General features: G+C 37.3%; 2 protein-coding genes across 2 annotated transcripts; both read left to right on the top strand.

Moving 5' to 3' along the window:
- Positions 1–5,722: 5,722 nt before the first annotated feature.
- Positions 5,723–6,870, top strand: LOC137727348 (NDR1/HIN1-like protein 2). The gene has a single exon (XM_068466214.1). The coding sequence runs from the start codon at positions 6,010–6,012 to the stop codon at positions 6,688–6,690; it is 681 nt and encodes a 226-aa protein (XP_068322315.1). The 5' UTR covers positions 5,723–6,009; the 3' UTR covers positions 6,691–6,870.
- Positions 6,871–7,253: 383 nt separating this feature from the next.
- Positions 7,254–8,568, top strand: LOC137730294 (protein NDR1-like). Its single transcript, XM_068469358.1, has one exon. The coding sequence runs from the start codon at positions 7,650–7,652 to the stop codon at positions 8,229–8,231; it is 582 nt and encodes a 193-aa protein (XP_068325459.1). The 5' UTR covers positions 7,254–7,649; the 3' UTR covers positions 8,232–8,568.
- The last annotated feature ends 14,880 nt before the right edge of the window (positions 8,569–23,448 follow it).

Here is a 23,448-nt window from a genome sequence, read left to right as displayed (position 1 = left end):
GTTGTATTATAATTCATTATTTCTTTTCGATCTGGCGCAATCATAGACTCATATTATATTTCCAGTTTCCAAATACTGTTTATGCAGACATCCAGGCCAGCTAATATTGCCAGGTCGAAATCCCCTCACCTGTCTATTTTTTGTGATCTTAGCCAATCAGAAATAGACACGAGTTTCCAATTTCTTCCATGGTGCATGCCTGATATATATATGTGAAGTAGATCCGTGACATTATTTTTCAACACAACTTTTAAAACAAGTTTTTGTGAAGCATACTCTGTAATATATTTTAATATTTTAAAAATTGGAACGGTTTATCTTTTAAAACTTCACTTGTAAATCATTGCAAAGAATTAGACAAATCCAAAACCATTAAGACATTTATTTGTAACGAAGAAAATAGACGAATATGGTTCTACTAAAAAATCGTAGACCCTAAACCCATATGATTGATTATTGGTAGACATGATCTTTAAGTGAAGACCGAAAAGATAGACAGTTCGGTTGTTAAAATATATTACGAAGTGAGTACCTCAAAGACGTAAATAAAAAATTATGTAAAAAAAAATGATGCCACGAATCCGTCCGCATATATATAGTACACACAATGAAATTTCTAATCAAAGAGGTATTATACACGTGTGGAGATATCATAATTTATGATAGTTATAGCTCACAATAATGCAACATATATATATATGAAACGAATCATCAACACTATTACTTGGTAGTGGACAAAAGAAAACTTGTTTATTCAATTTCAAATGGTGGTTGGATATGGAATGCTATGGAAGTTGCATTATATATAATCATGAAATTATGACTTGTATATGTGGATGTGGTGGAGTTTCAATTTCAATATATCATCAGAAAACATTCAAAGTAATATCCCATTCATCGATCATTCACCAAAGAATCTTTGTTGGTCATAATTATACTCCTAGCTTTTGTTGAATGAACAAACTACAACATTACAAGTTTCATCTGAAAATGATGTGGCTTAGGTTTTAATTACTTTCAAGCATTTTTGGCAGCTCCAAAGGCCATGGAACTTAATTGCTCCAAATCATGGCCAAATGGTTAGGTGATAAATGTCAAAAAACTGAACACGATATGTGACATCCCACATCGCCCAGGGGAGTGATCCTTATATGTGTATTCCCATCCCTACCTAGCACGAGGCCTTTTGGGAGCTCACTGGCTTTGGGTTCTGTAGGAACTCCGAAGTTAAGCGAGAAGGGGGCTAGAGCAATCCCATGATGGGTGACCCACTGGGAAGTTGCTCGTGAGTTCCCAAAAACAAAACCGTGAGGGAATGGTAAGCCCAAAGCGGACAATATCGTGCTACGGTGGTGGAGCGGGTCCGGGAAGTGATCCGTCCCAAGCTGGGATGTGATACGATCTAACAAAAGTAACTTAGAAAATAAACAATTTTGATCATCGTGCAACATTACAGGATAAGAATGAGAGCTATATCGAAGAGTTAAAGAATTTAAGCCAAAATATAAAATAAAAGTAGAGAAAGTTCAAATGAAAAAGATGCTGACGTTACTCAAAAGGGTTATAGCTAGTAAGATTCAAGACTCAAACGTTCTTTGTTAAGACTTCTAAATGTTCATGATCGATAGATTGTTTGATGTGCTGCCATAAACTTACTTGAAATACAAAATAGCGTTGACTGATGGGGACTCGACTGGGAACTAGCTAGTTACGTTGCTCTCGTTCCATATGTACGTATATTGTCTGAGTCCTGGAAGTTAATTGGAATCTTCGGTTGATCTCAATTATTCATCAAAGTTACCATATGTTATCCTCCAAAAGAGAACTCAAGTTCAAAGGTGTAATTAAGAGGCAGAACAAAAGGAGAAATGGCCTAACGGCATCTCTAAAAGATGTTGTAAAACAACCACAGCTTTATTTGAAAGATTCAAACTTAAAAAATTCATATTTAAGAGATGTGGTAAAAGAATCTCGATTGTAGTAGAATGAACCGTCGTTCTTTAACCTTAAGAGTCCAACTATTCACTTGCTAAATATAAAAAATATAATAAAACTCAAGGGTGTGAGAGAATTTTCAGTGTGCCCGAAACATGGGTGCACATGTATAATAACATTTGACGTACTGTCTCGTGTTTCGGGCACACTGAAAAATCTCTCCAAGAGTGGACTCTTGGTCAAAGAGAAAATGAGGAGAGAATGTTGTTTTAAGGAATAAGAGGGTTGAGTTTGAATTGTTAATAATAAATATTCAAAATTTATTAAATCATAAAGTTTTAACAGAGATTGAAAAATTATACTGAATAGCTAAAATTGTTTTTCACACTGTTTATTTGCTATTGTAAAAATTAGCATGAAAAATTAGAGTTTTTCTCTAATGACTAACTTGATGTGCATGCATGGACAATAAGAAGGACAAAAATTCAGAGACGTGACAAAGTTCCAATAAAACTGAAAGAGAAAGGGTATAGACGTGGGCTCCCATATATGATATGTAAACAGTTAGATTTCTAGTGACAGGCCGTAGGGTAATGTGCCTGGTCATCTGGTAGACATGGAGTTGGATTGATCTTTAAGATATCAAACGAAAGGAATAATTTACATAACTAACATGAATAAATATCTGAGTAGTGGATTAGATTAATTATTTACACTAAGTGGTACTTTATCTACTCTCGAGCATAATGTCGTAGTAGAATTTATACAGTTAACTTCACTTAGTATGATAAGTTTAGTAGTTGTTATTGTTGTTATTGGTACTTTACTTGCTCATAATTAAACATGCAAGAGTTAGCTCTTTCTTTTTAATACATGTTGTTCGTATATTTATGATTATGATAGCATAGCTTTCACAATGTTTAATTATGTATTATGTGCATTACTTATTAATAACTATATATATATATATATTTACATATTATTTTCAATTTTTTTAATACAACGAAATATATACATAAGAGGTGGGAGAGTAAATTGATTTCAAACGCATTATTCTTGAGATTTGAACATAATACATTTCACTTACAAATGAAAAAAAATCTATAAATTGTAATACCAAGTGACTATTTATTTATTCAATTAACTGAAAAGGATATGTTTGAAGTTACATCCATACAAAGAGTGGTAACTTCTCTTGAACATTTGTGATGAGTTTATATTGTGAAAGAATCAACATATTCTTACACACAACATTCTGATCAACAGTCTAACGACATTGTGTACTCGATCATGCACCGTTTCCATCACATGCAATCTATTTTGGGAGGACAGTAGCCAGAGATGAAAATGATATATAAATTGTTTTGGAATGTTTGTTTCCAGGGTCGAACATTGAAGTTTCTAATCACAGAGACTTGACAAATTAAGCTATTTTGGTGAAAAACATTGACAACGACAGATCACGGGTTTTTTTCGAACATTAGTCATTAAAAATATTGAAACTAAAAAAAAAAAAATACTATTGATTCTAATCCTTTGAAGTGTATCTTTTTAAAAAAATTATATTCTATTTTTGTTATTTAATCTGTATTTTTATTTAATGTTTCCACATTAAAATTTTGATTTTATTAGTACACACATTTTAGTTCTTCCAATCTAAATAAACTTAAATGAGAAAACATTAAAAGAAACTAGTGACACATAAGAAAAATACGTAAATACATAAATGTACAGAAATAATGGTACCGAAATATATTAAATTGATTTGTTTGTACCGAAATGTTTATACCTAATTATATTATAATGAATTAGTGTAGACTTAGAAAAAGAAAAATCATGAAATTATCCAAAAAATGACATGAAATATAAATGATGGCATTTAAATAGACACAAGAGATGAAATTCCATTTTAAATCTTGTACCAAGTATTAACCTAAACTTCATCTTGTTTAATAATTAAAATTTAGTTTTCTAATGATTAAATTACACTTTGTGGGAGTGGATTGTTGAGTGCTACTGATTCCAATGGGATCCCACTCCCACATGCAGAGCATCTTCACCGTCCACATCAAGGGCAGTTAAACTTAACCAGTCAATTAATTTAAAACGTAAACTCTACATAGACAGAGAATCACAGATATGATGGATCCAGATGCGTCGGTTGGCACGACGATTCTGCTTTCTCGTCGCGACTCGATGGCGGTTCAAATTAGCCACCTCGAGACAGCCCAGCGCAATTGGCGTTGTACGTTAATTTATTTTGCATGCAATAATGCAATTGACTAGCACAAACAGACAACGTACGGTTGTCTGGAGTGTCACAGCGTCACAGTGTGGTGGTGGTGGTGGTGGTGGTGGTGAAGGGGCGTGGGCTACCTTCTCGCTATATGCTCATATTACACGGGGTGATCTGTCATAGTCTATAGTCTCTAGTACAGATTATAGCCTAGGTCTGCATGCTGATAACTAATGAAATGATTTCTTGTAACCGGGATATGTTTGGGACTGTTTTTATAAGAGCAACTCCAATCTTGGGGATCTATACATAGGATGTAAACCACTTTTATATTATCAGTGATATTTCGAAAGATGTAAATTTTGGTTTTGCTCCTATGCAATTGCGGATTCAGGATTTTAACATCTGATGATTCCAATGTAAAAGTTTTATTGCATTGAACGATAAATAATTTTCATTCATATCCATGGTTCAAACAAAATTACAAACCACAAAGATTAAATTTGTTTACATACGAGGAGGTTTATTACTATGGAAACTTTTCATGATAGTTCCATTATTAATACAAGAAAAAACATCTTTCTTGATGTAAACAATTAAACTATCATTTAACCACCGATCTCCTATATCAATTAAAAATAATAATTCATCGTTTATTGAAGCTAAAAAATATATGAATTAACCATTACATAATCAATCAATATCAAAAAAATTATGAACTGCATCCCAATTTCTAATACTAAGAGTCCAAATTTTTTAGCCAATAGACATCAATTTCAATAATTAATATCCCTATATTATTAATTGAAAATTTTGGACAAAATCTATTAAAATCGGTGATGGTGGAGAGAGGTGGACCATATGGTGGTAGAGTGCGTTGGGGTCGATGCATGATTGGGCTTGGGAGTTAGTGAATAGCGTTTGGGAATTGGGTTAGTTGGGTCGGCCCGGGTCTTTTAGGCGTAGGAAGAGAGAGTGTTTTTTTAAACTGACCGGAATCAAACGATGCCGTTTTGGGCAGATCATTTGAAAAAAGTCAGATCCTTCTTCTTCGTTCAAAGTTTACGTTGCACATCAGCCATTGAGGCCTCCTCTCCTCCACTTGCCCAGACCGTCGGGTGATCCTCAGAGGTCCTTACAGGCAAACCAACAGGGACCAAGATCTGCCCTTGCTCCAGTGTATGGATGTAAATAAGTAGGAACCATGTCCATCCCTATTCTTAAGGCTTTTACCCTTTTTTTTTAATACAACAGAATATCTACTCTAAGGAGAATATAAATTAGGCTACACAAGAGGTGGCGAATTAATCTATTGGGTTATTAATAGATATCCGTTAATACCTGTTTAATTTGATATCATCATAATATAGAGGTGAGATTGGTAGCGATGATGATGATATAAGATGAAATCAAACTAAATGGGTCTTAGTGGGTACCCACTAACAACTCAATGGGTTGATTTGCCACCTTTAAGCTATTCCAGACACCGAGTTCACCATAATCAAGTATCAAATTCATCACAAACATTATACGTTCTCGGTATCCCAAAATTGTTGTATTAAACATGATTAGAAACGATTTTCACAGGATTATGTTCATTTTAGAATACGTACATATTCTTTCCAGAATCCGTAGGTAACCTTTATTCTTTCGTATACAATGCATGAATATACCTATTCTTTTCTTTCTCCGTGCAAAAGAACCAAAGTGCTTTAACGTCCCTTCAATTCCCCGCCACCTTCTTCACTTCACACAACATATATAAACCAACTCCATTAACTAACAGTTCTATCCTACTCACCAAAACCCTCCTCTCGTACATTCTTTTCTCCCAGAAAATGTACAACTCCAACCAGTTGCCGATCGAGTACGCCACCCCAGAGCAACAACGACCCATGAAGCGTCAACACACCGCCCGGTACTACGCCCACCGCGTCCGCGAAAGTCTCACCACCCGGGTCTCCAAGGTCATATGCACCATTTTCTTAGGCCTCCTCCTCATCGTTGGCATCATAGCGTTCATACTATGGCTCAGTCTACGTCCCCACCGCCCAAGATTTCATATCCATGCATTTTCGGTTCCGGGTTTGGCTCAAGAAACCGGGTTCGAAAATGCTGAGATAACGTTCAATGCCACGGCCCGTAACGCGAACCATAATATTGGCATATATTATGGTTCGATGGACGGGACGGTGTACTATAGGGACCAACGGATCGGATCAATAACGGGTTTACTGCAACCGTTTTATCAGGATCCGAAGAATACAACGATCGTGATGGGGTCATTTAAGGGAGCCACCTTAACGGTTAATAACCAACGTTGGACGGAGTTCTTGAATGATCGTAAAAGAGGAACGGTTGTGTTTCGGCTTGAAATTACGGCCGCGATCAGATTTAAGATTCGCGCTTGGTATAGCAAGCGCCACCGGATGCACGCCACCTGTGATGTTGATGTGGGCCCGGACGGCTTGATTTTGCCCATTTCTAAAGATAGGAGATGCCCTGTGTATTTCACCTGAGTAGGGAAATATTATTATTATTTTTTCTAATTATAAATTAGTTTCCCATTGTTTTGGGGTTATTTGCTTTTGATTTGCCGAGGGACCACAGAAGTTGTGTGATTTATTTCATTTTGTGCAATCTTTCTCAATTAATTGGTTCAAATTATTGAATTTGGGGTGGAAATCTTTTCGATTCAAATGTCCTTAAAGTGTTTCTTAACGTTCTAATAAAACCATTATGGTTTCACCTTTAAAAAAAAAAAAAGAGCGAACAAATTGAAACCTCAGAAATTGGTAGTGTAATTTTTAGAACCTCAACGGTTTTTATGAAAAACACGACAAAGTGCTGATGAATTAAAATGCCTAGAAAGGCCTTCAAGCATAATTTTCCTCTTCTTTTCTTGTTCCTTTAACTATTATTCCTCTATAACAATTTGAGGAGTGCCAACAACTTTTGCACTAACATTTGCATTTGGACATTTTCACTTCTTCACATGACACGTGTTAGGATGCAAGAAAAAAAGAGATGATCATGTACTAATATGAGCTATTTGGATGCAAGAAAAGAATTATGTTTTGTTCTCAAATTCCAATATGATCCACATAATATGTGCTTCCTCAAAGCATAAACACTACCTTAATGAAGCTTACGATGCCATTTGCTTCGTCTTCAAATCGGATCCAAGGGAATTTAGGGGATAATCAATATATTAATCCTAGACAAGCAAGGGAATGAAAAGAGCTTACCCAAACCGCGTTCCTTCTCTTCCAAGGATTACAGGTTTCCTGTGACCTACAAATGTATCAGACTTTATCCTCCAATGTCAAGAAGAAAAGAACATATGCTCTTTAACTTGGATTACAAGCACCCTCCTTTGATATTCCTTCTTTTCCCTTTATTCTCCTCCTCATATAAACAACTAGTGCAACCCAATTCATTTAAAAATCTGAAGTCCATCTAATCCTCAGACGGAGAAATGTGCGAAACAAAGAATTTCTACTGCTGGGCTTTGCAGTTTCTAGCTCTCCTGGGACTCCTAGCCCTCTGTCTATGGCTGGCCTTACGTCCAAAGGACCCTGCGTATACCATTGTTGATATCAACATCCCAAAATCCGATTTAGAGGACGGCGCAAACAATGGTTCTATCTTATATGTCCTTCAAATTGAAAATAGTAACAAAGACTCCAGTATTTTCTATGATGAGACAGTTTTAACGTTCTTGTATGGGTCGGATACTGTTGGGGAGAAACACATACCAGCTTTTCATCAAGGAAGAGGTAAAACCCGTCAAGTGATTGATTATGTAGATGTCAATGCACAAGTTTGGAAAACTATTCGCAAGTCCCTACTGAATGCAACTGCAGAATTGAAGGTGGCTTTGCTTTCTCGGGTTCGGTATAAAACATGGGGAGTGAAGAGTAAGCATCATGGGCTAGACTTGCAAGGTAAATTATCAATTGGTTCAGATGGTAAGATTTCTGGTAAGAAGAAAAAAATTAAGCTAGGCCATTCTTCCAAGAAATGGAGAAGGAGCAATAGCCGACGATTACTAGATTAGATGTTTTCTTGTAAACTTACAATATGGCTCACCTTACTTTCACATTGTTGCTTATAATATACTCAGAATTGTTCCAATTGTTATTCTAGTAGATCACGCAATTCAACAATTTCTCAATTTGATAGTAAAAGAGTATATTTGAGAATAAGTTCTTCATTTGTGCCTAATATTAATATAAACCAGGAGCCTAGAGAGCTGGTGTGAACCAAACCAAAATTCCCTCCAAAATTTCAGTGCCAGATAAGAGTACACCTGATTTTCCTTTCTAACGATTCTCAGGGTTCCACTTTTTTTATGTCCGACGGTAGTTTGCAACTTGTCTTCGCCACTCATGGAGATGAACCTAAAACACAACCAAATTATGTCATTTATATATCCCAAACATCCAACCATCACCCAGTTCCGGCTCCATATACTTGGTACGCAAACACAATACATGAAAACAAATTTCTTTTTATTCTCATTTATTTCAGAAGAAATTTGTAAGATGATACTTACAGCTGGGAAGCCACCATAATCACCAGGTCCTGTGATATCCTTCGTTACCTAGCTAGTAGCAGCAAGCCGTGGCTGCGAAGTCCATGTAATAAAATATTCAGCAATATTCGTAATCAATGAAAACATGTGAGAACACGAAAAAAATAGAATAGCGGTAGAAAAATTAAAAAATTACATGGTCACGAACTGCTACCCTCCCTCCCATAGTTACATAGTCTCCTATCCTATATGAGAATAAAAACAGGACAGCCATCAAATTTGGCAGATCTTCTGAATCATCGACCAAGTCGTTGAAGTGAAAGTGGATCATATCTTATGGCGGGCTTTCTAAATCAGAAAAATACAGAGTGGGCAGAGAAAGAACATACGTCACTGAGCCTGCAATCCCAACTTGTCCACAAAGTATGCAATTCTTCGCAACAACTACATTATGACCAATCTACAACGAGCAAACGGACAATTGTATACTATATTCCAGGAAAATTATCCAAGAACTTAAAAGGCAAAAGTTAACCTGAACTAAGTTGTCTATTGTTTCATGATCTCGTAACTGTATCTCTCCAACTTCATAAACCAAAGAATGCTACAAACTATTGCTCTAACTTCAATAGAATCTGAGTAAAACTTACTCAGAAAATATAGTAATGCATCTAAAATCAGTTTAAAAGATATCAAAGGCTCTATGTCTCACCTGCCCCTGTGAACGAACCTGGTTACTCTATCAAAATTAAATAAGTGAAAACATTAACAAGGCAATGTCGAGTTAAAAATTTGATCATCACCCAATTTTGGTTGATTGCCCAATAGTGAGGTCCAATGACAGCCCTTGCCAACAACGGATTTTGAATGAACAACAGCACCAAACTCAATGAAAACTGTTGGGTCGATGCAGGCAAACGTGTGGAAAGACCCACCTCCGTTATGCCATTGTTGGAATTCTGGATGAACGGTCGGAGCATCGCCCTCTGATCTTGAAATACAGAGCAGGTGCAGAAATGGTTGGTGACAAAACAGGTGTTGTCTCAGAGACATTTTCACAAGCACGTTCAGGGCATACCAGACGACACAGAGGAACTATAACTATTTCCAAAGCGCAACGGAAACAAGCTTTGAACGCATTGAAGATGTGGCGAGTAGCCGAATGCCGCTGCAAGTCTTCTCAGAGCGACTGCCATTGACTGAGGTCCGAAGAGGGAAAGCCCGTTTGTTTTTGAACCTGCGTATCCAGTATCCACCGTGTTTGACCGGAAGGGCTTTTGTAACGGAAGGCATCTTCGTCTCCTAAATTTACGTTGGGCCAACATACATAGGTGTTGGGCTTGAAAGTCCAAGACAAGATATTATTCAGAACAGGTGCAAGTTGGATTACAAATTTCGATTTTTATCACTTCCGACCAAGTTAGTAACGAAAACTTTCAATTTTGTTGCACCCAAATGGAATTTGACATTCAAAATTCTGAAATAATATGGATCGAAATTGGGATGTACATCTAAAAATTTTAATAATCTCAATGTATTTTATTTCAAACATATTAAGATTTCAAATTATTTATGCCGATTAACTTCATAATAAAATAAATACAATCTAATAACCACATAGAGTATGTTGTAAAAAAATTTCAAAACGTTCGGCACACTCAAGAGCCAAACTATTCTTGAAACGTAAGTTACCAACTTTTCAGAAATTTTGATTGTTTTTTTTACGACATAAATGAATGAAAATGAAACTCATAATTTCAATTAGATTTGTCTGAAAATCAGGCATGCATACATGAAGAGTAGGCTAGGCAATGAACTTTAATTCTAGTTGTGTGGCCAATAGGACATGCTAATCTCGCATGTATATAAATAAATAAATAAACCACAGAAGTTTAAGCATATTTTTTTAGGAATGTCGACGGTACAAGAACAATTTATTTATACAAAATCCAAAGCAAACGTGTGTGACTATTATGTTATTTGATGGTTTGTGGAAGTCTCTGTCATTATCTATTAGTTTTGAGTTAATATATCTTTCAACTTAGTGGTGTGACATTGACTGAATTACAAGCAAAACCATGGCCAACTGTGGAAGTCTCTGTCATTATCTATTAGTTTTGAGTTAATATATCTGTTGTGTGAATATTATTAATAACTACAGGATACTGGCAGTTTAGCAGATACAAATTGCTAAGAACAACTGGTTTATTCCTTTCTAATGAGAATTAAAAAGGTGTCACCAAGCCAATAAAGCTTCTTGCTTTGCAAGGGTCGGGAGAGAAAAATTTAGTGTACGTAACATTATCCTTACTTTACAAATAGACGTTACGACTCGAACCTGTGACCTTTTGATCACAATGCACAAAGGTGCAACCTTTCCGTTGCACTAAAGCTCGCCCTCATTTCTAATGAGAATTGATGGTTTTATTTATTTTTGAGTCGTTCTAACGGATTCGATTCATGGAATTTGACTTCATTTAAATTTTTTTTTTTTTAATTGCGTTTGTTCGTCAACCTCTACTCGAACCAATTTGGAAATGGCACTGATAGCTTGATAGCTCGTTTACTAATATGTAATAATCATTACGATGGAGTCCGCTAGCAGCAAATTAAAGCTAGATTTATCATAACTTGACACTAAAGTCTAAAACTATGATATCATTAGTAATGCTCGTTGATCAGAATTCACTGTTAAGATGGCCGTAATTATAATCAGGTTAAAAAGTAGTCAACAAAATATAAAAAAATTAGTAATTAATTAAAGACTAAAACTAGTGGTTGCTTAATCTGATGTTTCATTTGAAATAAGCTGATTTGGAATCTTGTTAATTTCAAATTCTACATGTCCAAGTCACCCCATGAGAATTTTCGCGGTCAAACAAATAGTTAAATAAAGAGACACAACTTGTTTGGCCAATCCTTAATCTCACACTTTAATCAAGTGCTGTAAGCATGGCTTAATTACATGTGATCAAGTTGCAAAGTCTTTGATAATTCAACAAATCAAATCGAATAATAATTTCCTCCACAAAAAAATCGACTAATACTTCACTACTCAAAAGATGAGTAGGAGTTCTTACTCAAAACTGACACGCCCCGACCCCGATGTCATAGGGACATCGGAGTGGTCACATGCTGGTTGACGCCTTAAAGGTGATGAAAGCCATTTAATTTATGCAAAAGCTACGAACATGTGACACATGCAGAAATATTGGAATTAATCATGCAATAGGAACAAATAACACAACACTAAAGTTCAACAGCTAACAATTTAACATTTAGAAAATACATGACATGTTCAGAGCATATGTCTATTACAGAGTACAAGTGGAAATTTAAGATAGAATAGTGCTATTACAATAGGTGCCAAAACAGAGAATATAACAAGATATCACTGGTAGGGAATGCCTTATAGCTCAGATCGTAATCCTCGTTCCTAGGTCCTAAAGGGGGCGGAAAACAAACATAAGTGGACCAAGTTGATATATATATATATACTAAAACAGTTATCAACGTACTAACCCCCAAGTTTTATGAAAACACATATATTTCCGAAACCTAGCATGCCGTGCAATGTCTCAAATCATAACTTGTATATATATATATAAAATAATCACTAATGAATGTCCGATAACCCCTAGACCCCATGCTAGGTCCCTGTCTCTGAGCAGACAGTCAGAGGAAAATACACTTCAGGCCCCATGCCGGCTCCCCGCCCCTGTGCTAATAGCCAGAGGAAACACACTCCAGGCCCTATGCCAACAGCAAACCGTCGCTCGTGACGGACCAGAATCTATCCATACGTCCCGTAGCGGAATAAAGACCACTAGGTAACTACAAAACCATTGAACATACATATAATGAAAAACAACTTCATAGTATAAAGTGATGCGAGATTTATACGCGCACAAATTAAACCCTCGTTTGACAATTGTAGTAGAATGGATAAGTGAGGGATCGTTCTAGACCGGGGATTAGGAGGGATTGCTAATCTAATGAAAACTGACTCAAAGATGTAAAAATATACTTCAAAACACGTAAACAAAATCAAAAGACTCTTAACTAAACTTGTATGACTCAAAACAAACTTAAAAGACTCAAAACAACTCAAAACAATAAAAAAAGACTCAATTTAGACTCTAGGACTTGACTTGGACGAAAATAGAATTGGTTTTGACTCAAAAACACTCAAACTCACAATTAGGACAGATTTGACACAACTAAATAAAGGGGATTAGGTTTTTGACGAATTTAAAAGAAAAACAAGTAACTAAAAGACTTAAGTAAACTTTGGACGAATTTGGGGATATGGATGGGTGATTAGCTAGCTAGAGGGTCCTTCTCCACACATGACACACTTGCATACAAATTGATTTCCAGTTGCTTTTCGATAAACCATGAACCTCAACACCCTAGATTAACCGTGACATCACTAATTAACCCTCAGATTTTCCTTAAGTTATTGGATTGGATGACATCATACGACAACCCAAAGCATTCTTCAAAAGTCCCCTACATGACATCATAATAGAGATACAATCAAAGATCATTACGTTCTATGAAAATCATAAGTATTGACAAAGCACTTGTAACTATGACATCATGATACTCATGCTAGGAATTTACTTAACATGATTGTGAAAACAACCTTAACTACTTGTGAATATAAGTTTGTAACGATTATGTGAAACTCCCTTATATTCTAGCCCCAAATTCATGCATGCAAACTAAGTGTGCACCCTTAATCAACAAACAAGAATAAGTTATCCATCAAACGGTTAAGTAAATTGCATTCACAATTTATGAAATCACAACTGGAATTAATCAATTCATATTGCAAATATAATCATGGTTTCAAAGTCTCCCCTAGCTAAAACAAGTTTAGCTCCTCATGTTTACAACAAAACAAAGAGAATATAAATTAAACATTGAAAACAAAGATTGAATACACCTAGAAACGCTCCAACAATCCAAGCTTGAATAGCCAAAACGTCCAAGGCTTCTCCTCTCTTCTTTCTCCTTCTTTGTTGCGGCACAATAGCATAAGGTCTAGGGATAATTGGTTTGGGGGATGGAAGTGTGGAATGGAAAAATGGTGTTTGGATTATAAGGGGAGAGATGGGAAGCTCACGGCTAGGGAAGGGAGAATGTGTTTGTAATGTGTTGTGTATGAAAATGAGATGTTCCATGAATGAATGAATGCAAGGGTATTTATAGGAGTAGTGGAGGGAACATATGGCTATGTCATTTGTGGGTGAAGTAGGTGGATGTTGTAGGTGAAGTAGGTGGATGTTGTAGGTGAAGTGGATGTTGTAGGTGAAGTAGGTGGATGTTGTAGGTGAAGTAGGTGGATGTTGTAGGTGAAGTAGGTGGATGTTGTAGGTGAAGTAGGTGGATGTTGTAGGTGAAGTAGGTGGATGATATGTTAAGTGATAAGTGATAAGTGATATGATATGTGGTTATGATATGATAAGTGGTTAAGTGGTGATGATAAGTGATAAGTGATTAAGTGATATGATATGTGGTGATGATAAGTGATAAGTGCATGTGGGTTAACTAATGAAGGAAATGCATGTGCAATGACAATGTGTTAGAATGGATGTGTGTTATGCATGACATGATTGGGATTAGGAAAGGTTTAAATGTCCTAAAACTAAAGAGAACAAGGTTCCAACACTTTGGCTCCAATTAGGTCTTCAATTTCGTCCAACACTTTGGCTTCAAGCATAAGCTATCCGTCCTTAGCCCAAAAGTGCTCCAAAAGTCTCCAAAATGCATCTTTTTGCTCCTTTAGCCCTTTCGACCTACAAACACACGAAAATAGCTTAAAGTACTAAAATAACTAAAGAAACATAACGTAAATGCACGAGAACAAGCCATTTAAGTCGCATGAAAATGCTCCTATCAAATACCCCCACACTTATCTTTGCTAGTCCTCGAGCAAAACAAAACAAAAGAAACCAGAAACAAAACAAAACGAACAAGTAAAACACAACCTAAACCTTCCAACAAACGTCTCAGGGATTTCCAAAGCACATGACAAGTTAAAAATCATTATTCCCACAGATTTTAGCCATTTTTACACTTAAGTACATTCTTACTCATAGTCACCACATACTAGTTCACAATTAAGCATTTAAAACCATGTTTTGAATGTAGTAACATGCCTTAGAGAATTCCCTCAATTCCTTACTAGAATGCACTCTATTTTCACATAGATTTTCTGACTATACACCCTACACTAGTTATATGTGAGAAGATTGATGTAAACATGTAGACAAACACTCACATATGTTATAACAAGGAAAGCATTTTCTGAATTTACGATAACGACATGAATATGATCTCATGAATGGAATGCTACTACTTAGAATGAGAACCAGTGATTCCATAAGCTCATATCAATTCCAAACTCCACATTATTAAACACATAACGATCAAGATAGAAGTCAAAGGGGTGTAACGGGGCTAAAGGTGTTTGGCTAAAGAAGGTATATGGAAAACAAAGGTTCTCAAAGAAATAGCGAGCAAAGCATTTGAATTAACGTAGAAATCACTTTTGAATGAAAACTCAACTTTTGATCAAGGGGGAACAAGTTCTTTTTCCTTTCTTTCTTTTCTTTTCTGTTTTTCTTTTACATATATTTTTCACAAATTTTTTTTTTTTTTTTTTTTTTTTTTTTTTTTCAAAACATACATAAACGCTTAAGAACAAAATATTCTCTCCCCCACACTCATTTTCTTTCATAATGTACTCAAAAGGAATTCATTTAAGTCATGCTCACTATCTTTTAAGAACAAGGGTACGGATGGTCCTAATCTAGGCTAGGTAAGGGTTGATGTGGTTAGCAAAGAAAATAGGTTAAACGAGGCTCAACGGGGTTAAGACTTACAATATATACGAAATATGGGAAGTAAGGCTATTTGGCTATGGTGGCAACTACACAACTTCATCTTGATATATGTTATGCAATCAATATCATGCTTTGAATGAAACGGATATAAGTTCTAGCATTTAGTTCTATCATGATACAATTGCATTCTAAGTAGCAACCAAGCAAGGAATAATGAGATCATGCAACAACTTTAGAAAACAAAGAATCACAGAAAATAACTCTCCAAAGAAAGTAATGGCTCGAGTCTCACAGGGTTGTAGCGTTTGTTTGAGTTCCTTCCTTCAAGCATGTTACAAAAACGAATTTTTCTTTTATGATTGCATGTGAAGTCATACATTATAACCATAACCAAACATATACCAAGAGTAAATCAAACTTTCATCCATGTTTATAATTCTCTTTAACAGTCATGCAATTACAAACCAAATCCTCATCATTGTGTTGGAAGGTACCCTAAGACACAAACACACAAAAACGACTCAAAACACTCTTTTTAGGTTTTTCAAAACATGTTTTTCAAATTTTTATGTGATTTTCGGATTTATAAAAACAAAACATACTAAAACACTCTAAAACATCTTAAAAACACCTTAAAACAGTAAGGAACAACCTTTAAAGTTATGGGCGATAAAATCCCACGAATTTGCATTAACAACATTAGTTACCCCCACACTTAAATCAAACATTGTCCTCAATGTTTTAAGCTTAAAATCATACAAAGCATAAGTAAACACACAAAAAGCATTTAAACATACTAAACATGGCAGAATGTAAATAACAAAGAGAAAAGTTTAGAGACGCAAATCTGGTTGTGGAATGTAAATTCCATCTTCTCCTTATTGATTTCATTGAGGCTTGATGTTGTTGATTCCACAGGGGCTCCTCCCATCGTTGATTTTCCTTTGTGCTACTCTTGAACTGGGCAGCAGGATTCTTTTGGTCTCCCCCGAAGGTCTGAGCTTACTCCTTTGGTCTGTTTCTTTGTTCAATCTTTCCAATTCGTATTGAAAAGGGTTGGAGGATAACTCAGCCTATGTTTGTCTCCACATGCTTCAATGTATCATTTTCACTTGCCTTACTCGCTCCCCTTTGCAGAAGTGGTCCCTTCTCCGGAAGTGTATCAACCGTTGAAGATGACTACTCGAGAGCAACGCTAGGTAAGCAATCAGGAATAGATTCCAGGCAGTTGGCTCCAGATCGGAAGACTGACTCCAAGTGCCGGCTGATTGCTTCTTTTACTTTGCCATGCAAGTAAGAACAAGGACAAAGAAAAAGACAGGGAAAGAGCATGATATGAGATACTTTTGCTTTTGACCTTGATGATATGAGATACCTTTGCTTTTGAAGAAGTGGTGAATGAATCAGCACATGTATTTGTTGTGCTGCTTCCTCCTGGGTCATATGTACTCCAGGCATCTGGTATCATCTTTGGGGAAGAAGAAAGAATTGAGTATTTCGAAAGGCTTTGCTGGGAGTGCGCCCTCAGAGGTGAGGGAGAGTTGGGCATTTTCTTCAGGTTTGCCCTGCCATAAAAGACGAAGGTCGACATATATAGAGATAATATCAAGTGGTGGTACTTTTTACCTTTGTCGACAAACGTTTTGATCCCGCAAATCCGGCTTTTTGAAATAATGGCGCCTCTTCGATCTCTGAACACGCCTCTTCGATTTCTGAGCAGGCGCCCCTTCGATTTCTGAACGACGCCCCTTCGCTTTCTGAACGACGCCCCTTCGCTTTCTGAACGACACGTGGTAGTGCAGATGCGGCTCCTTTTGACAAAGCTGCACGCGTCTTCTGAAAAGCTGAGAAAGCGTCGCCGAACTTTGCGCTTGTCGGCTAAAGATGTGTAGTTGCGATGATGGCCTCCACGTGTTGTCTGAAAAGAAGAAATCTTTTGACAAAGTTGAACGCGCCTTCTGAAAAGCCGAGAAAGCGTCGCCTAAATTACGCCGGAAATTCTGGCTTTTTGAATTGGTGGACGCGTCGCCTTGGCTTTTTTATTGAGCTATCGATCACCACAACAAACACACTCTGAAGATTTCCCATTCTTGAAAATTGACTCCGGCCCTTTGAAATTTAACTCCATCCCTTCTCTTTGAACACTTTTGAAAAATGGCAAACTCATCGAACCTTAGCTTGGAATTGAGCCTTAGCAGTGATACGGGCGCGCCGCGTCAAGGTAACGTATGGCGCCCTTCTTTCTTATCTTCTAACGGTCCTCTTTCAGGTGAAGACTCTGTGATGCAGGACGCCACAACAGCTACAATAGTAGCTAGGAACCTCCTCACACCAAAAGATAGTAGGCTGCTGTCAGGACGGTCCGATGAGTTGGCCGTTCAAGAGTCCCTTGCACTTAGTGTTCAGTGTGCGAGTTCTGTGTCCAACATGGGCCAACGCCTGCTTGCCCGCTCCCGTCAGGTGGAATCATTGATGGCAGAGGTGGAAAGTCTCAAGCAGGAGATCAAACTGCTTAAGCATGAGAATAGAAGTTTGCACGTACTTGCCAACAACTATTCGACGGGCATGAAGAGGAAGCTTGATGAGCTGCAAGAATCTGAGGGTCGAATTCACAATGACCGTCAAAGGCTTGCGTCTTATCTCCAGAGGCACCTTTTTCCTGGGTCATCCAGCGCTTGGCCAAGTATTGAGGCCTGGAATGCTCTAGCTCCGATGCCTCCCGCTCCGATGGCTTCCGCTCCGATGCCTCCCGCTCCGATGGCTCCCGCTTCTGCGCCTTCCGCTTCTGCGCCTCGTAGTGGGGCTTCACGTAAACAACCTTTGTGAAGCTCCACCTTTCTCCATGTTTAGTATCTTTTTTTTTTTTTTTTTTTTTTTTTTTTTTTTTTTTTTTTTTTTTTTTTTTTTTTTTTTACACATAAATAAAATCAAACGGCATGGAATTTATCTTTGAATGGGCGGTGATACTTGAAATGATCCGATAATAGTTTAAATTCCAGATTGGGTGCCTGAATCATTAACCACATGTTAGTATAAAAGAAAATTGAAATTCGGGGAGGCGGCTTACCTGTGTGCTCCAAAATGAACTCCAGAATAAACACCCCTTCGAAAGTTATGACTTGTCCTGTGTCATAAAATCCAACTTCCTTGGGAATTGTGGTTTCAAATATGTCCTCTTTGATGCCTTCTACATCTTTTCCAGCCACTACCTTCTCTTGAATCATTCTTCTTGGTGTACAAAGTCCTTTGAAGAATTCAACACCATCTAAAACTTGCTGTGTTGCACCAAGAATTTGAATAGCATTTTGCTCCTTTGGGAAGGCTTCCACGATGTCCTTTTTACTCTCTTCTTGGTTGGGAATCAAAAACCTGCTAGGAAAAGGGACATTGGGTGGAATAACATCAGAATAACATGGAATTGGGACGTCCTTACTGGTGGTGGGTGGTTTAGAGGGCTTAGGGGGCTGCGGCAAGGGTTGTTCTACCCTTGCCGTGTGCATGTCTTCTTTCTCCTCCTCAATTAACAGCTGTTCATCCACTTCTAGGCTATGTTTGGACATTTTTAGGTCAGCTCCAACCTCCATAGCACTTCCCAAAGTGATAGCATTATGGATTTCAAAATCTTCCTTCGAGTTTTCAATAGTTGAGTTGGAAAGTTCACTTTGCTCTTGAATTTGTTTCATGAACTCCATAATCTGCCCAAATTGCTCGTCCAATTTACCCAACTTCTTGTCTTGATTTTGTTCGTCCTGCGTCAAAGAGGTTAGTAATTGAAAATTTTTATCATTATCCATGGACATACTTGAACTTGATTGGAATTGTTGTGGGGGAGGTTGTGGTGGCTGCATAGGTGTTGTATTGAACTCCTCATATGGTTGCCAATATGCTTCTTGTTGAGCCTCCTTGGCTTGATTTTGTGACCCCTGCACCAAAGAATTTATTTCATTAAGAATTTGAATATAATCTATTGGCGAACTTGAATTTAATTGAGCATATTGCATATGAAGTTGTGGTGGCTGCATAGGTCTTGAATAGAACTCCTCATATGGTTGCCAATATGCTTCACATTGAACTTGTTGATCTTCCCACCATATAGAGTTTGAATGATCCCTCCAATCTCTTTGTGGACATTGATTGGCTTGAAATCCTTGCCTATATGAAGCACCAAATGTAGGGACACTCTGCATTGTGGTCCTTTCGGCATACGGCGACAATTTAGAAGTAAGATTTGCCAATTGAGCTTGAATGCTAGCAAAATCCATATCTTACTTCTCTAGTACCTAAAATCAAAGAAAGAGAACTAAATCAAATATCAAAAGTAACAACAAACAAAGAAAACAACACTAAGTTAGAAACTAAAATGAAAACAACTAAACCAAAAAAAAGAAAAGAACCAAGGGATTAGCAAAGTTGCTAATCCCCGGCAACGGCGCCAAAATTTGATGCGAGATTTATACGCGCACAAATTAAACCCTCGTTTGACAATTGTAGTAGAATGGATAAGTGAGGGATCGTTCTAGACCGGGGATTAGGAGGGATTGCTAATCTAATGAAAACTGACTCAAAGATGTAAAAATATACTTCAAAACACGTAAACAAAATCAAAAGACTCTTAACTAAACTTGTATGACTCAAAACAAACTTAAAAGACTCAAAACAACTCAAAACAATAAAAAAAGACTCAATTTAGACTCTAGGACTTGACTTGGACGAAAATAGAATTGGTTTTGACTCAAAAACACTCAAACTCACAATTAGGACAGATTTGACACAACTAAGTAAAGGGGATTAGGTTTTTGACGAATTTAAAAGAAAAACAAGTAACTAAAAGACTTAAGTAAACTTTGGACGAATTTGGGGATATGGATGGGTGATTAGCTAGCTAGAGGGTCCTTCTCCACACATGACACACTTGCATACAAATTGATTTCCAGTTGCTTTTCGATAAACCATGAACCTCAACACCCTAGATTAACCGTGACATCACTAATTAACCCTCAGATTTTCCTTAAGTTATTGGATTGGATGACATCATACGACAACCCAAAGCATTCTTCAAAAGTCCCCTACATGACATCATAATAGAGATACAATCAAAGATCATTACGTTCTATGAAAATCATAAGTATTGACAAAGCACTTGTAACTATGACATCATGATACTCATGCTAGGAATTTACTTAACATGATTGTGAAAACAACCTTAACTACTTGTGAATATAAGTTTGTAACGATTATGTGAAACTCCCTTATATTCTAGCCCCAAATTCATGCATGCAAACTAAGTGTGCACCCTTAATCAACAAACAAGAATAAGTTATCCATCAAACGGTTAAGTAAATTGCATTCACAATTTATGAAATCACAACTGGAATTAATCAATTCATATTGCAAATATAATCATGGTTTCAAAGTCTCCCCTAGCTAAAACAAGTTTAGCTCCTCATGTTTACAACAAAACAAAGAGAATATAAATTAAACATTGAAAACAAAGATTGAATACACCTAGAAACGCTCCAACAATCCAAGCTTGAATAGCCAAAACGTCCAAGGCTTCTCCTCTCTTCTTTCTCCTTCTTTGTTGCGGCACAATAGCATAAGGTCTAGGGATAATTGGTTTGGGGGATGGAAGTGTGGAATGGAAAAATGGTGTTTGGATTATAAGGGGAGAGATGGGAAGCTCACGGCTAGGGAAGGGAGAATGTGTTTGTAATGTGTTGTGTATGAAAATGAGATGTTCCATGAATGAATGAATGCAAGGGTATTTATAGGAGTAGTGGAGGGAACATATGGCTATGTCATTTGTGGGTGAAGTAGGTGGATGTTGTAGGTGAAGTAGGTGGATGTTGTAGGTGAAGTGGATGTTGTAGGTGAAGTAGGTGGATGTTGTAGGTGAAGTAGGTGGATGTTGTAGGTGAAGTAGGTGGATGTTGTAGGTGAAGTGGATGTTGTAGGTGAAGTAGGTGGATGTTGTAGGTGAAGTAGGTGGATGATATGTTAAGTGATAAGTGATAAGTGATATGATATGTGGTTATGATATGATAAGTGGTTAAGTGGTGATGATAAGTGATAAGTGATTAAGTGATATGATATGTGGTGATGATAAGTGATAAGTGCATGTGGGTTAACTAATGAAGGAAATGCATGTGCAATGACAATGTGTTAGAATGGATGTGTGTTATGCATGACATGATTGGGATTAGGAAAGGTTTAAATGTCCTAAAACTAAAGAGAACAAGGTTCCAACACTTTGGCTCCAATTAGGTCTTCAATTTCGTCCAACACTTTGGCTTCAAGCATAAGCTATCCGTCCTTAGCCCAAAAGTGCTCCAAAAGTCTCCAAAATGCATCTTTTTGCTCCTTTAGCCCTTTCGACCTACAAACACACGAAAATAGCTTAAAGTACTAAAATAACTAAAGAAACATAACGTAAATGCACGAGAACAAGCCATTTAAGTCGCATGAAAATGCTCCTATCATAAAGTCATCCATCATCTATACTATAAAGAGGTGTTCTAAACATGTTCTAAATATCATATCGTCATCCATTGGATGTTCTATAAGAACATGGGTTATAGGAAAAATAGTAATAATTCAAACTAGCCTTAGTAAGCATGTTATCTCATAAACGTATCATAAAACATAATCATCAAATCATGTTTTTCATGTATGCATTTCTACTATCAAAACATGCATTTTTAGAAGGGGTCCACTCACCGTACATCGTTGGTACAAAGCTGTACCAAAAAGGAATAACGGAATCGCCGCTATTAATTGCACTTATGTACATAAATGGTACATTTAGTCAAACTCTACTCAAACGATTGAATTTGGAAAAATGGACTTCAAAAACGGGTCTAGGACGTCGAAATTAGCTTAGGAGAGGTCCCGAACAAAAACTCGAAATGTCAACCTGAAAGTCAAAGTCAACGGTCAACGTTGACCAAGTCAATGGTTGACATTGACCAGGTCAAAGTCTACGGTTCATGGGTTTGGGTCGGACCGGGTCAAACGGGTCTGGGCTTAAGATTGGATCCGGGTTTGGGCTTAAAGTTTAGGATTTTGGGAAATAGGCTGAAAGCCCAAGTTCTAAACGGCCCAAAGGCCTTTTGGGTTAAAAAAAAAAATTAAAAAAAAAAGAAAAAAAAAGAAACGGGCTAGGGTATTGGGCTGATTCAAAACGGGCTTAAGGCCCGTGGGTTTTGGAAACGGCCTGAAAGGCCTTGGTTGGACGGAGATGAACGCCAGAGCTTCCCTAGCTCCGGCCGACTGCAAATGTGAACTTTAGACTCCGATCTAAGCACTAAAAGGAAGCATAAGGTGAGAGGGGTAAGTTTATACCTTTGGTTCGTCGTGAAACGGCCGGTGGTGGTCGAAAAACTTCTCGACACTCACGGGTTCGCCATAGATAGGTGTGCCTTCACCCGAGCCGATCTCATTCTAAAACCTTGGAAAATAACAAGATAACACTAAAAAAATCACATCCAGGCATCAATCTAACACGGATAGAAGGAACTCGAGGCTTACCTAATCGGAAAAATGAAGGAAACTCGCCGAAGAGTTTTCTGGGTTTTGTCGTCCTCACTGTGACTGGGGAGAGAGAAGACTGATGAGGTTTTGATGGTGATGATGGTGGTGTTTTTCCTCAAGCAGGTGGTGCAATTGTGTGTGTGTGTGTGATCACGGTGAAAGAGAAAGAGAGAGATGATAGGGTTTTCGAGAGAGAGAGAGAGAGAATGGGGTGCAGAGAAAGAGAGAGAGAGGAAAGAGGGTCACGAGGTGTGGGACAGAAAGAGAGAAGTGAGGAGAGCTGGGGTGCTGTCGCGTGGCAGCTTGGGGATAGAAAGAAACCCATTTCAAATCCTGATTGGGTAAAGGAATAAGGA

The sequence above is a fragment of the Pyrus communis genome, chromosome 3, assembly GCF_963583255.1.
Source record: "Pyrus communis chromosome 3, drPyrComm1.1, whole genome shotgun sequence".
In the NCBI taxonomy this organism is placed as follows: domain Eukaryota; kingdom Viridiplantae; phylum Streptophyta; class Magnoliopsida; order Rosales; family Rosaceae; genus Pyrus; species Pyrus communis.
Note: the sequence above shows the minus strand (reverse complement) of the source record. Positions and strands in the feature narration are given on the sequence as shown.

Coding starts and splice junctions, on each gene's coding strand:
- LOC137727348 (XM_068466214.1), top strand. CDS start 6,010: ATGTACAACTCCAACCAGTTGCCGATCGAGTACGCCACCCCAGAGCAA.
- LOC137730294 (XM_068469358.1), top strand. CDS start 7,650: ATGTGCGAAACAAAGAATTTCTACTGCTGGGCTTTGCAGTTTCTAGCT.